The sequence below is a fragment of the Lampetra fluviatilis genome, chromosome 68 (genome assembly GCF_964198595.1).
Source record: "Lampetra fluviatilis chromosome 68, kcLamFluv1.1, whole genome shotgun sequence".
NCBI classification, from domain to species: domain Eukaryota; kingdom Metazoa; phylum Chordata; class Hyperoartia; order Petromyzontiformes; family Petromyzontidae; genus Lampetra; species Lampetra fluviatilis.
The window spans coordinates 2,012,704-2,028,986 of NC_136342.1; the positions used below are offsets into that span (position 1 = coordinate 2,012,704).

Below are 16,283 nucleotides of genomic sequence, written 5' to 3' on the forward strand. Positions count from 1 at the left end.
CCACCTACTCACCCACCTACTCACCCACCTACTCACCCACCTACTCACCCATCTACTCACCCATCTACTCACCCACCTACTCACCCATCTACTCACCCACCTACTCACCCACCTACTCACCCATCTACTCACTCAGCTACTCACCCACCTACTCACCCACCTACTCACCCACCTACTCACCCATCTACTCACCCATCTACTCACTCAGCTACTCACCCACCTACTCACCCACCTACTCACCCACCTACTCACCCACCTACTCACCCACCTACTCACCCACCTACTCACCCACCTACTCACCCACCTACTCACCCACCTACTCACCCACCTACTCACCCATCTACTCACCCACCCACTCACCCATTTACTCACCCATCTACTCGCCCACCTACTCACCCACCTACTCACCCACCTGCTCACCCAATCTACTCACCCACCTACTCACCCAATCTACTCACCCACCTACTCACCCACCTACTCACCCAATCTACTCGCCCACCTACTCACCCACCTACTCACCCACCTACTCACCCACCTACTCACCCACCTGCTCACCCACCTACTCACCCACCTACTCACCCACCTACTCACCCACCTACTCACCCACCTACTCACCCATCTACTCACCCACCTACTCACCCAATCTACTCACCCACCTACTCACCCACCTACTCACCCAATCTACTCACCCACCTACTCACCCACCTACTCACCCATCTACTCACCCACCTACTCACCCATCTACTCACCCATCTACTCACCCATCTACTCACCCACCTACTCACCCAATCTACTCACCCACCTACTCACCCACCTACTCACCCAATCTACTCACCCACCTACTCACCCACCTACTCACCCATCTACTCACCCACCTACTCACCCATCTACTCACCCATCTACTCACCCATCTACTCACCCATCTACTCACTCAGCTACTCACCCACCTACTCACCCACCTACTCACCCACCTACTCACCCACCTACTCACCCATCTACTCACCCACCTACTCACCCATCTACTCACCCACCTGCTCACCCACCTACTCACCCACCTACTCACCCACCTACTCACCCACCTACTCGCCCACCTACTCACCCACCTACTCACCCACCTACTCACCCACCTACTCACCCACCTACTCACCCACCTGCTCACCCACCTACTCACCCAATCTACTCACCCACCTACTCACCCACCTACTCACCCACCTACTCACCCATCTACTCACCCACCTACTCACCCATCTACTCACCCACCTGCTCACCCACCTACTCACCCACCTACTCACCCACCTACTCACCCATCTACTCACCCATCTACTCACCCACCTACTCACCCACCTACTCACCCACCTACTCACCCACCTACTCACCCACCTACTCACCCACCTACTCACCCACCTACTCACCCACCTACTCATCCACCTACTCGCCCACCTACTCGCCCACCTACTCACCCACCTACTCACCCACCTACTCACCCACCTACTCACCCACCTACTCACCCACCTACTCACCCACCTACTCATCCACCTACTCGCCCACCTACTCGCCCACCTACTCACCCACCTGCTCACCCACCTACTCACCCACCTACTCACCCACCTGCTCACCCACCTACTCACCCACCTGCTCACCCATCTACTCACCCACCTACTCACCCATCTACTCACCCACCTACTCACCCACCTACTCACCCACCTGCTCACCCACCTACTCACCCAATCTACTCACCCACCTACTCACCCACCTACTCACCCACCTACTCACCCATCTACTCACCCACCTACTCACCCATCTACTCACCCACCTGCTCACCCACCTACTCACCCACCTACTCACCCACCTACTCACCCATCTACTCACCCATCTACTCACCCACCTACTCACCCACCTACTCACCCACCTACTCACCCACCTACTCACCCACCTACTCACCCACCTACTCACCCACCTACTCACCCATCTACTCATCCACCTACTCGCCCACCTACTCGCCCACCTACTCACCCACCTGCTCACCCACCTACTCACCCACCTACTCACCCACCTACTCACCCATCTACTCATCCACCTACTCGCCCACCTACTCGCCCACCTACTCACCCACCTACTCACCCACCTACTCACCCACCTACTCACCCACCTACTCACCCACCTGCTCACCCACCTACTCACCCAATCTACTCACCCACCTACTCACCCACCTACTCACCCACCTACTCACCCATCTACTCACCCACCTACTCACCCATCTACTCACCCACCTGCTCACCCACCTACTCACCCACCTACTCACCCACCTACTCACCCATCTACTCACCCATCTACTCACCCACCTACTCACCCACCTACTCACCCACCTACTCACCCATCTACTCACCCACCTACTCACCCACCTACTCACCCACCTACTCACCCACCTACTCATCCACCTACTCGCCCACCTACTCGCCCACCTACTCACCCACCTGCTCACCCACCTACTCACCCACCTACTCACCCACCTGCTCACCCACCTACTCACCCACCTGCTCACCCATCTACTCACCCACCTACTCACCCATCTACTCACCCACCTACTCACCCACCTGCTCACCCACCTGCTCACCCACCTACTCACCCAATCTACTCACCCACCTACTCACCCACCTGCTCACCCACCTACTCACCCACCTACTCACCCACCTACTCACCCATCTACTCACCCACCTACTCACCCATCTACTCACCCACCTGCTCACCCACCTACTCACCCACCCACTCACCTACCTACTCACCCATCTACTCACCCACCTACTCACCCACCTACTCACCCACCTACTCACCCACCTGCTCACCCACCTACTCACCCACCTACTCACCCACCTACTCACCCACCTACTCACCCAATCTACTCACTCACCCACCTACTCACCCACCTACTCACCCAGTCTCCCTGCACTTGCCGCGACAGTGTGTTGAAGGCTACCTGGGGCGCCTTTGTCTCTGCAGCTGTATTTCCACGCCATGGTGCGTGACGCTCGCGGGAGGAAGATGAGCAAATCGCTGGGGAACGTCATCGACCCCATGGACGTCATCCACGGAGCCTCTCTACCCGTAACCACCACCACCACCACTACACCCACCGCCACCACCACCACCACCGCCAACACCACCACCACGCCCACCACCGCCACCACCACCACCACCGCCAACACCACCACCACGCCCACCACCGCCACCACCACTACGCCCACCGCCACCACCACCACCACCACCGCCACCACCACCACCACTACACCCACCGCCACCACCGCCACCACCGCCAACACCACCGCCACCACCACCACCACGCCCACCACCGCCACCACCACCACCACGCCCACCACCGCCACCACCACTACGCCCACCGCCACCACCACCGCCACCACCACCACCACTACACCCACCGCCACCACCACCACCACCGCCAACACCACCACCACGCCCACCACCGCCAACACCACCACCACCGCCAACACCACCACCACGCCCACCACCGCCACCACCACTACGCCCACCGCCACCACCACCACCGCCACCACCACCACCACTACACCCACCGCCACCACCGCCACCACCGCCAACACCACCACCACGCCCACCACCGCCACCACCACTACGCCCACCGCCACCACCACCACCGCCACCACCACCACCACTACACCCACCGCCACCACCGCCACCACCGCCAACACCACCACCACGCCCACCACCGCCACCACCACTACGCCCACCGCCACCACCACCACCACCGCCACCACCACCACCACCGCCAACACCACCACCACGCCCACCACCGCCAACACCACCACCACCGCCAACACCACCACCACGCCCACCACCGCCACCACCACTACGCCCACCGCCACCACCACCGCCACCACCACCACCACTACACCCACCGCCACCACCACCACCACCGCCAACACCACCACCACGCCCACCGCCACCACCACCGCCACCACCACCACCACGCCCACCACCGCCACCACCACCACCACCGCCAACACCACCACCGCCACCACCACTACGCCCACCGCCACCACCACCACCACCACCGCCACCACCACCACCACCGCCAACACCACCACCACGCCCACCACCGCCACCACCACTACGCCCACCGCCACCACCACCACCACCACCGCCACCACCACCACCACTACACCCACCGCCACCACCACCGCCAACACCACCACCACGCCCACCACCGCCACCACCACTACGCCCACCACCACCACCACCCCCACCACTACGCCGCCACGACCACGCCCGCCACCACAATGTTGATGATGATGATGGTGGTGATGATGATGATGATGTTGGTGATGATGATGATGATGTTGGTGATGATGATGATGGTGATGATGATGATGTTGGTGATGATGGTGGTGATGATGATGGTGATGATGATGATGGTGGTGATGATGGTGGTGATGTTGATGGTGATGATGTTGGTGATGATGATGATGATGTTGGTGATGATGATGGTGATGATGATGATGATGATGTTGGTGATGATGATGATGATGTTGGTGATGGTGATGATGATGATGTTGGTGATGATGGTGATGATGATGGTAGTAGTGATGATGATGGTGATGATGATGGTGATGATGATGACGATGATGTTGGTGGTGACGATGATGATGTTGGTGATGATGTTGATGGTGATGATGTTGGTGATGATGGTGATGATGGTGATGTTGGTGATGATGGTGATGATGGTGATGTTGGTGATGATGATGTTGGTGATGATGATGTTGGTGATGATGATGATGGTGATGATGGTGATGTTGGTGATGATGATGTTGGTGATGATGATGTTGGTGATGATGATGATGGTGATGATGGTGATGTTGGTGATGATGATGTTGGTGATGATGATGTTGGTGATGATGATGATGGTGATGATGGTGATGTTGGTGATGATGATGTTGGTGATGATGATGTTGGTGATGATGATGATGGTGATGATGGTGATGTTGGTGATGATGATGGTGATGTTTGTGAGTATTTCTCTCTCCGCAGGATCTGCAGAGGAAACTTCGCGCGGGAAACTTGGACCCCAGAGAGTTGAAAACAGCGGAGGAGGGGCAGGTGAGACAACAACAACCAACAACAACAACAACAACCAACAACAACAACCAGCAACAACAACAACCAACAACAACAACCAACAACAACAACAACCAGCAACAACAACAACCAGCAACAACAACAACCAGCAACAACAACAATAACCAGCAACACACAACTACAACCAACAACAACTCTCACGACCCTCACCACCACGCTCACCACCACCCTCACCACCATGCTCACCACCACCACCGCCCTCACGCTCACCACCACCCTCACCACCACCCTCACCACCACCCTCACCACCCTCACCACCACCCTCACCACCACCACACTCACCACCACCCTCACCACCACCCTTACCACCCTCATCCTCACCACCCTCATCCTCACCACCACCACCACCACCCTCACCACCACCCTCACCACCACCCTCACCACCACCCTCACCACCCTCACCACCACCCTCACCACCCTCACCACCACCCTCACCACCACCCTCACCACCCTCCCCACACAGAGGAAGGAGTTTCCGTGCGGGATCCCAGAGAGTGGAGCGGACGGCCTACGCCTGGCACTCTACTCACTCCGCACCACCGGTACAGTACACATACAGTACACACACACAGTACACACAGTACACACAGTACACACAGTACACACACACAGTGCACGCACAGTATACACACAGTACACACACACAGTACACACACACACAGTACACACACACACAGTACACACACACAGTACACACAGTACACACACACAGTGCACGCACAGTATACACACAGTATACACACAGTACACACAGTACACACACACAGTACACACAGTACACACACAGTACACACACAAAGTACACACACACAGTACACACACACACAGTACACACACAGCACACACATAGCACACACACACAGTACACGCACAGTACACACACACAGTGCACGCGCAGTACACAAACACAGTGCACGCGCAGTACACACAGTACACACACACAGTACACACAGCACACACAGCACACACAGCACACACACACAGTACACACAGCACACACACACAGTATGTACACACACAGTACACACGCACAGTACACACACAGTACACACAGCACACACAGCACACACAGCACACACACACAGTACACACAGCACACACACACAGTATGTACACACGCACAGTACACACGCACAGTACACACACAGTACACACACACAGTACACACACAGTACACACACAGTACATACAGCGTACCCCTCACCACGGCGTCTCTCTCCCCCCTCACCACGGCGTCTCTCTCCCCCCTCACCACGTCTCTCTCCCCCCTCACCACGTCTCTCTCCCCCCTCACCACGTCTCTCTCCCCCCTCACCACGGCGTCTCTCTCCCCCCTCACCACGTCTCTCTCCCCCCTCACCACGTCTCTCTCCCCCCTCACCACGTCTCTCTCCCCCCTCACCACGGCGTCTCTCTCCCCCCTCACCACGGCGTCTCTCTCCCTCCTCACCACGTCTCTCTCCCCCCTCACCACGGCGTCTCTCTCCCTCCTCACCACGGCGTCTCTCTCCCTCCTCACCACGGCGTCTCTCTCCCTCCTCACCACGTCTCTCTCCCCCCTCACCACGTCTCTCTCCCTCCTCACCACGTCTCTCTCCCCCCTCACCACGTCTCTCTCCCTCCTCACCACGTCCCTCTCCCTCCTCACCGCGGCAGGCGACGAGGTGAGTGTGGACGTGGCGACTGTCCTCGGCTGGAGACACTTCTGCAACAAAGTATGGAACGCCTTCCACTTTACCCAGAGGGCACTGGGGCCCCACTACTCACCAGCGCCGCTCGCCGGGGTGAGGGGCTCGCACGCACCGTGTGGTCGTGGTGGTTGTTGTGTTGGTGGTTGTGGTTGTGGTTGTTGTGGTGGTGGTTGTAGGCGGTTGTGGGTGGTTGTGGTGGTAGTGGTTGTTGGTGATTGTGGTGGTGGTTGTAGTTGATTGTGGTGGTTGTAGGTGATTGTGGTGATTGTGGTGGTGGTGGTGATTGTGGTGGTAGTTGTTGTGGTGATTGTGGTGGTGGTGGTTGTAGGTGGTGGTGGTGGTTGTATGTGATTGTGGTGGTGGTGGTTGTATGTGATTGTGGTGGTGGTGGTTGTAGTTGATTGTGATGGTGGTGGTGGTGATTGTGGTGGTTGTGGTGGTGATTGTGGTGGTTGTGGTGATTGTGGTGGTGGTGGTGGTGGTTGTAGTTGATTGTGATGATTGTGGTTGTGGTGGTGGTGGTGGTTGTAGTTGATTGTGATGGTTGTAGTTGATTGTGATGGTGGTGGTGGTTGTAGTTGATTGTGGTGGTTGTGGTGGTGGTGGTGGTTGTGGCGGTGGTGGTTGCAGGTGGTGGTGGAGGGTGCCGGCATGCCGGCGTGGCTGCTGTCCCGCGTGGCGGTGGCGGTGAGGGCCTCCAACGCGGCGCTCCGTGGCCTCGCCTTCCCGGCGGCCGCCAGCGCCGTGCACGCCCTGTGGCTGCACGACGTCTGTGACGTCTACCTGGTACGGTGCACGCGGTACGGTACGCGCGGTACGGTACGCGCGGTACGGTACACGCAGTACGGTACACGCGGTACGGTACGGTACGCGGGGTACGGTACGCGCGGTACGGTACGCGCGGTACGGTACGCGCGGTACGGTACACGCGGTACGGTACGGTACGCGGGGTACGGTACGCGCGGTACGGTACGCGCGGTACGGTACGCGCGGTACGGTACACGCGGTACGGTACGGTACGCGCGGTACGGTACGCGCGGTACGGTACGCGCGGTACGGTACGCGCGGTACGGTACACGCGGTACGGTACACGCGGTACACGCGGTACGCACGCACGGGACACGCGGTACGGCACACGCATACAGTACGCGTGTAAGGGTATATGCTATTGCGATACACGCCTACAGTAGACGCTTACACACCCCCTCCCCCTCCCGTCGTGCAGGAGTCTGTGAAGCCGGTTCTGGCTGCTGCTGCTGCTACCAGCAGCGCCGGCGGTTCGAGCGAGGCGGCGGTGGAGGCGGTGGAGGAGGCGGTGGTGGAGGAGGCGAGGGTGGAGCAGGCGAGGGTGGTGGAGGAGGCGAGGGTGACGCTGGGCGCCCTCCACGTCGCCGTCGAGGTCGGCCTGCGGCTGCTGGCGCCGCTGGCGCCCTTCGTGGCGGAGGAGCTGTGGCAGCGGCACCCGCGGCACGCCCGCGACGCGGCGCCCAGCCTCTGTGTCGCCGCCTTTCCCGGCGACGAGCTCGTGGTGAGCTCCTCGTGCACCTAGCCTGGCACGGGAGTCAACTCATAGCACCTAGGGCTGTCACGTGACCTCCTCCTGCACCTAGCCTGGCACCGGAGTCAACTCATAGCACCTAGGGCTGTCACGTGACCTCCCCCTCCTGCACCTAGCCTGGTACAGCAGTCGACCTGCCATGGCACCTGCTGGGTCCATCCCGTGACCTCCTCCTCATGCACCTAGCCTGGCACAGCAGTCAACTCGTGGCACCACCTGGGTCTGTACCGTGAGCTCCTCCTCATGCACCTAGCCTGGCACGGCAGTCGACCCACAGCACCTGCTGGGTCTGTCCCGTGACCTCCTCCTCATGCACCTAGCCTGGCACAGCAGTCAACCCACAGCACCTGCTGGGTCTGTCCCGTGTCCTCCTCCTGCACCTAGCCTGGTACAGCAGTCAACCCACAGCACCTGCTGGGTCTGTCCCGTGACCTCCTCCTCGTGCACCTAGCCTGGCACAGCAGTACAACCCATGGCACCTGCTGGGTCTGTCCCGTGACCTCCTCCTCGTGCACCTAGCCTGGCACAGCAGTCAACCCATGGCACCTGCTGGGTCTGTCCCGTGACCTCCTCCTGCACCTAGCCTGGCACAGCAGTCAACCCATGGCACCTGCTGGGTCTGTCACGTGACCTCCTCCTCGTGCACCTAGCCTGGCACAGCAGTCAACCCACAGCACCTGCTGTGTCTGTCCCGTGACCTCCTCCTCATGCACCTAGCCTGGCACAGCAGTCGACCCCCATGGAACCGCCTGGGTCTGTCCCGTGACCTCCTCCTCATGCACCTAGCCTGGCACAGCAGTCGACCAATGGCACCTGCTGGGTCTGTCCCGTGACCTCCTCCTCATGCACCTAGCCTGGCACAGCAGTCTACCAATGGCACCTGCTGGGTCTGTCCCATGACCTCCTCCTCATGCACCTAGCCTGGCACAGCAGTCGACCAATGGCACCTGCTGGGTCTGTCCCGTGACCTCCTCCTCATGCACCTAGCCTGGCACAGCAGTCGACCAATGGCACCTGCTGGGTCTGTCCCGTGACCTCCTCCTGCACCTAGCCTGGCACAGCAGTCGACCCCCATGGCACCACCTAGGTCTGTCTCATGACCTCCTGCATCTAGCATGTGTGCGTGCGTGTGTGCGTGTGTGTGTGTGTGCATGTGCGTGTGGTGTAGTGGTGTGTGTGGTGTGCGTGTGTGTGCATGTGCGTGTGGTGTAGTGGTGTGTGTGGTGTGCGTGTGTGCGTGCGTGTGGTGTAGTGGTGTGTGTGCGTGCGTGTGTGCGTGTGTGTGCGTGTGCGTGTGTGCGTGTGCGTGTGTGCGTGTGTGCGTGTGTGCGTGTGCGTGCGTGCGTGTGTGCGTGTGTGCATGTGCGTGTGGTGTAGTGGTTAGCGCTACGCTGCGCTACGAACCCAGCGACCCGGGTTCGATTCCCGCTCACGCCCAACACCAGTGACGATCATCTGAACCGGTCCTGGGCCTCCCCTAGGTCAACTCAGCATCAAAATGAGTACCTGGTGCGGTAGGTACTGGGGAGACAAAGGCGGTCGGGCGTGGTGCTGGCCACCCCACCCCCTCGTATGCCGTTCCGGCCTTCACAGGTTCTGCCAGCTAACAGCACTTGCCCCTACAGTTTGTTGAGGCTACACGGGGGACCTTTGTCTTTGTGTGTGTGCAGGCCGGCTGGCTGTCTCCCGCCGTGGAGGAGGACGTGGAGCTGATGATGGAGGTGGTGAGGACGGTGCGGACGCTGCGGGCTCAGCACGGCCTCACCAGGGAGCGACCCCCACGTGAGACGCGCAGAGACACGCAGAGACACGCAGAGACACGCAGAGACACACAGAGCCAGGCTGAGACACACAGAGACACAGAGACACACAGACACGTAGAGACAGACACACACAGAGACACAGAGACACACAGAGACACAGCACCACGCTGAGCCAGGCTGAGACACACAGACACACAGAGACACACTGAGACACACATAGTCATGCTGAGACACTCAGTGACACGCAGAGACACGCAGAGACTCACAGAGCCAGGCTGAGACACACGGAGATACGCAGAGACACGCAGAGACACGCAGAGACACTGAGACACGCAGAGACATGCAGTGACACGCTGAGACACGCAGAGACACGCAGAGACACGCAGAGACACACAGAGACTCACAGAGGAGACACACAGAGACACACAGTGACACACAAAGACATACAGAGACACACAAAGACACCCAGCGACACACACTACCACACAGCGACACACAGCGACACACAGAAACACACAGAGACACACAGTGACACACAGTGACACACAGACACACAGAGACACACAGAGCCACACAAGATCGGCCTCTGTGGAGGAGGCTCGTGAAGGACGCTACTGGGCAGTTGGAGGCAGTCGCCAACGACAACGGAGGGCGGAGGAGCGACGCTCACAACAACGAGTGGAGCGCCGGGTGGCTAAAGCACAGCAAGTTGGCACAGTAGGGGGCACAGGTGGTGCATCAGCCAGTCATCTCAGTCGTCTCAGTCAGTCGACCCGTGGCACCTGCTGGGTCTGCCCTGTGACCTTCTGCCAGCGGGCGTTCGACACTTCACGTGGCCTCAAGGTGCACTTGGCCTGGCACAAGCGTCGTGGTGACGTCACCGCCACTTAGTGGCGAATGGCGGTTGTTGTTGTTGTTGTGTGTTTGTGTGTCACTGTGTGTGTGTCACTGTGTGTGTGTACTGTGTGTGTGTCACTGCGTGTGTGTGTCACTGTGTGTCTCTGTGTGTCACTGTGTGTCACTGTGTGTGTGTCACTGTGTGTGTGTCACTGTGCGTGTCACTGCGTGTGTGTCACAGTGATGGTGGAGGCAGGGAGTGAGCGCGCCTTGTGTCACTGTGTGTGTGTGTCACTGCGTGTCACTGTGTCACTGTGTGTGTGTCACTGTGTGTGTCACTGCGTGTGTCACTGTGCGTGTGTGTGTGTCACAGTGCTGGTGGAGGCAGGGAGTGAGCGTGCCTTGTGTCACTGTGTGTGTGTCACTGTGTGTGTGTCACTGTGTGTGTGTGTCACTGTGTGTGTGTGTGTGTCACTGTGTGTCACTGTGTGTCACTGCGTGTGCGTGTCAGTGCTGGTGGAGGCAGGGAGTGAGCGTGCCTTGTGTCACTGTGTGTGTGTCTCTGTGTGTGTCACTGCGTGTGTGTGTCACTGTGTGTGTGTGTCACTGTGTGTGCGTGTCACAGTGCTGGTGGAGGCAGGCAGTGAGCGTGCCTTGTGTCACTGTGTGTGTGTCTCTGTGTGTGTCACTGCGTGTGTGTGTCACTGCGTGTGTGTCACTGTGTGTGTGTGTGTCACTGTGTGTGTCTCTGTGTGTGTCACTGTGTGTGTGTCACAGTGCTGGTGGAGGCAGGCAGTGAGCGTGCCTTGTGTCACTGTGTGTGTGTCTCTGTGTGTGTCACTGCGCGTGTGTGTCACTGTGTGTGTGTCACTGCGTGTGTGTGTCACTGCGTGTGTGTGTCACTGTGTGTGTGTCTCTGTGTGTGTCACTGCGTGTGTGTCTCTGTGTGTGTCACTGTGTGTGTGTCTCTGTGTGTGTCACTGTGCGTGTGTGTGTGTCACAGTGCTGGTGGAGGCAGGGAGTGAGCGTGCCTTGTGTCACTGTGTGTGTGTCTCTGTGTGTGTCACTGCGTGTGTGTGTCACTGTGTGTGTCACTGCGTGTGTGTGTCACTGTGTGTGTCTCTGTGTGTGTCACTGCGCGTGTGTGTCACTGTGTGTGTGTCTCTGTGTGTGTCACTGCGTGTGTGTGTCACTGTGTGTGTGTCTCTGTGTGTGTCACTGCGTGTGTGTCTCTGTGTGTGTCACTGTGTGTGTGTCTCTGTGTGTGTCACTGCGCGTGTGTGTCACTGTGTGTCTCTGTGTGTGTCACTGCGTGTGTGTGTCACTGTGTGTGTCACAGTGCTGGTGGAGGCAGGCAGTGAGCGTGCCTTGTGTCACTGCACGTGTGTCTCTGTGTGTGTCACTGTGTGTGTGTCACTGTGTGTGTCACTGTGTGTGTCACAGTGCTGGTGGAGGCAGGGAGTGAGCGTGCCTTGTGTCACTGTGCGTGTGTCTCTGTGTGTGTCACTGCGTGTGTGTGTCTCTGTGTGTGTGTGTCACTGTGTGTGTGTCACTGTGTGTGTGTCTCTGTGTGTGTCACTGCGTGTGTGTCACTGCGTGTGTGTCACTGTGTGTGTGTGTCACTGTGTGTGTGTGTCACTGTGTGTGTCACAGTGCTGGTGGAGGCAGGCAGTGAGCGCGCCTTGTGTCACTGTGTGCGTGTCACTGTGTGTGTGTGTCTCTGTGTGTGTCACTGTGTGTGTGTCTCTGTGTGTGTCACTGCGTGTGTGTGTCACAGTGTGTGTCACAGTGCTGGTGGAGGCAGGCAGTGAGCGCGCCTTGTGTCACTGTGTGCGTGTCACTGTGTGTGTGTGTCACTGTGTGTGTCTCTGTGTGTGTCACTGCGTGTGTGTGTCACTGTGTGTGTGTCACAGTGCTGGTGGAGGCAGGCAGTGAGCGCGCCTCCCACGTGCTCTCCGCCCTCGCCGCGCCGCTCTGCGCCCTCTGCCGCTGCCGGGAGCTGCGCCCGCTGGCGGCCGCCCCCCCCCCCGGCGGGACGCTGCGCTGGAGCCGTGGCGCCCGGCGGGGTCGCCACCGTCTACCTGCCTCTACAGGTGGGAGGGTCACGTGGTGGGCTGGGGGCGGGGCGGGTCACGTGGTGGGCAGGGGGGGGGGCGGGGGGGGGTCACGTGGTGGGCAGGGGGGGGGGCGGGGGGGGGGTCACGTGGTGGGGGGGGGGTCACGTGGTGAGCTGGGGGGGGGGGCAGGGCGGGTCACGTGGTGGGGGGGGGGGGCCAGGGGGGAGGGTCACGTGGTGGGCAAGGTGGGGGGGGGGAGAGCGCGTGTGCGTGTGTGTATACGTGTGTGTGCGAGCGTACGTGTGTGTGTATGTGTGCGTTTGGCAACGTGAGGTAGCCAAATGTAGCCAATCGGAGGTGAGCGGGGGAGGGGAGGGACAACAAACTAAACTCAGCAACAAGAAGAAGTTGTAAAGAAATTAGTTTTCAATTTTATTAAATAGTGTAATTAAAGTAGCGTAGGGTATTGTGCAGTGTGTATTGTAGTGTAGTCGTGTAGTGTATAGTAGTGTCGTGTGTATTGTAGTGTCGTGTGTATTGTAGTGTATAGTAGTGTAGTGTGTATAGTAGTGTATAGTGTAGTGTATAGTAGTGTAGTATGTAGTATAGTGTAGTGTGTATAATAGTGTAGTGTAAAGTACTGTAGTGTATAGTAGTGGTGTATATAGTGTAGTGTGTAGTAGTGTAGTGTGTATAGTAGTGTAGTGTGTAGTTCATAGTAGTGTAGTGTGTATAGTAGTGTAGTGTAGTAGTGTAGTGTATAGTGCAGTGTATAGTGCAGTGTATAGTAGTGTAGTGTGTATAGTAGTGTAGTGTATAGCAGTGTTTAGTGTATAGTAGTGTATAGTAGTGGAGTGTGTATAGTAGTGTAGTGTATTGTATAGTAGTGTAATGTGTAGTGTAGTGTATAGTAGTGTAGTGTATAGTGTATAGTAGTGTAGTGTATAGTAGTGTAGTGTATAGTAGTGTAGTGTATAGTAGTGTAGTGTATAGTAGTGTAGTGTATAGTAGTGTAGTCTATAGTAGTGTAGTGTATAGTGTAGTGTATAGTAGTGTGTAGTGTATAGTGTAGTGTATAGTGCAGTGTATAGTAGTGTGTAGTGTATAGTGTAGTGTATAGTGTAGTGTATAGTAGTGTGTAGTGTATAGTGTAGTGTATAGTGTAGTGTATAGTAGTGGTGTATAGTAGTGTATAGTAGTGTATAGTGTAGTATATAGTGTAGTGTATAGTAGTGTAGAGTGTAGTGTATAGTAGTGTAGTATATAGTATAGTGTGTAGTGTATAGTGTAGTGTATCGTGTAGTGTATAGTGTAGTGTATCGTGTAGTGTATAGTGTAGTGTGTTGTGTAGTGTGTTGTGTAGTGTGTAATGTAGTGTATAGTAGTGGAGTGTGTATAGTAGTGTATTGTATAGTAGTGTAATGTGTAGTGTATCGTGTAGTATGTAGTGTATAGTGTAGTGTATAGTAGTGTATAGTGTAGTGTATAGTAGTGTAGTGTATAGTAGTGTAGTTTAGTGTAGTGGTGTTTAGTGTAGTGTAGTGTATAGTGTAGTGTATAGTGTAGTGTATAGTAGTGTATAGTGTAGTGTATAGTAGTGTAGTGTATAGTGTAGTGTATAGTGGTGTAGTGTATTGTAGTGTAGTGTATAGTAGTGTATAGTGTAGTGTATAGTAGTGTAGTGTATAGTAGTGTATAGTGTAGTGTATAGTAGTGTAGTGTAGTAGTGTATAGTAGTGTATAGTGTAGTGTATTGTGTAGTATGTAGTGTAGTGTATCAATATTTAACTTCTTTCGCACCGTGCGTAACCAACCGCGCTAATCGGACATCAAGCGGAAGACGCATCGGGGAGGGGATCGAATCACGGGGGCAGCGTGATGGTGTTGTTGTCGATTGTTGTTGTTGATGATTGTTGTTGTCGATTGTTGTTGATTGTTGTTGCTGGCCAGGGCGTGGTGGACTACGAGCGGGAGCTGCGCCGTCTGGGTGCCGCCAGGGAGCGGGCGTTGTTCCGGCTGGTGCCGCACGCAGGAGGGACGGTGACGAGGGCTACCGGCGCGCCACGCCGGAGAGTACGCGGCAAGAGCACCGTGCGCAGGTCGCCCTACGCTACAATTATATACTACACACTACATACTACACTATATACTACACTATATACTACATTATACACTACATACTACACTATATACTACACTATATACTACATACTACATTATACACTACATTATATACTACACACTACATACTACACTATATACTACACTATATACTACATACTACATTATACACTACATTATATACTACACACTACATACTACACTATATACTACACTATATACTACATACTACATTATACACTACATTATATACTACACACTACATACTACACTATATACTACACTATATACTACATACTACATTATACACTACATTATATACTACACACTACATACTACACTATATACTACATACTACATTATACACTACATTATATACTACACACTACACTACATACTACACTATATACTACATACTACATTATACACTACATTATATACTACACACTACACTACATACACTACACTATATACTACATACATTATACACTACATTATATACTACACACTACATACTACACTATATACTACACTATATACTACATACTACATTATACACTACATTATATACTACACACTACATACTACACTATATACTACATTATACACTACATATATACTACACTATATACTACATTATACACTACATACTAACACTATACACTACATTATACACTATATACTACACTATACACTACATACTACACTATACACTACATTATACACTATATACTGCACTACATTATATACTACACTACATTATATACTACACACTACATTATATACTACATACTACATTATACACTACATTATATACTACACTATATACTACATTATACACTACACACTACACTATACACTACATTATATACATTATATACTACAACTACACTACACTCTACACTACATTATATAACTACACACTACACACTATATACTACACTACTATACACTACACTATACACTACATTATATACTACACTAGACTACATTATATATTACACTACACACTACACTCACCACTACACTATACACTGAGCGAGCGGCAGTGGATCCTGGGTGGTGGTGGTGGATCCGGGCTGGGTGGTGG

The 16,283-nt window shown here is 55.1% G+C and overlaps 1 protein-coding gene across 1 annotated transcript in view; it reads left to right on the forward strand.

Annotated features, from left to right (window-relative positions):
- The window catches only part of LOC144952529 (valine--tRNA ligase, mitochondrial-like), a gene marked incomplete at its 5' end in the record, with an annotated part of 41,247 nt that overhangs the window by 24,447 nt on the left and 517 nt on the right, over positions 1–16,283 (forward strand). Inside the window, 12 exon segments of the mRNA XM_078882976.1 lie at positions 2,998–3,102; positions 5,059–5,127; positions 5,630–5,708; positions 6,823–6,950; positions 7,488–7,643; positions 8,083–8,169; positions 8,215–8,385; positions 10,086–10,197; positions 12,929–13,040; positions 13,042–13,108; positions 15,023–15,089; positions 15,092–15,171. Coding sequence (XP_078739102.1) covers positions 2,998–3,102; positions 5,059–5,127; positions 5,630–5,708; positions 6,823–6,950; positions 7,488–7,643; positions 8,083–8,169; positions 8,215–8,385; positions 10,086–10,197; positions 12,929–13,040; positions 13,042–13,108; positions 15,023–15,089; positions 15,092–15,171 — 1,233 coding nt within the window.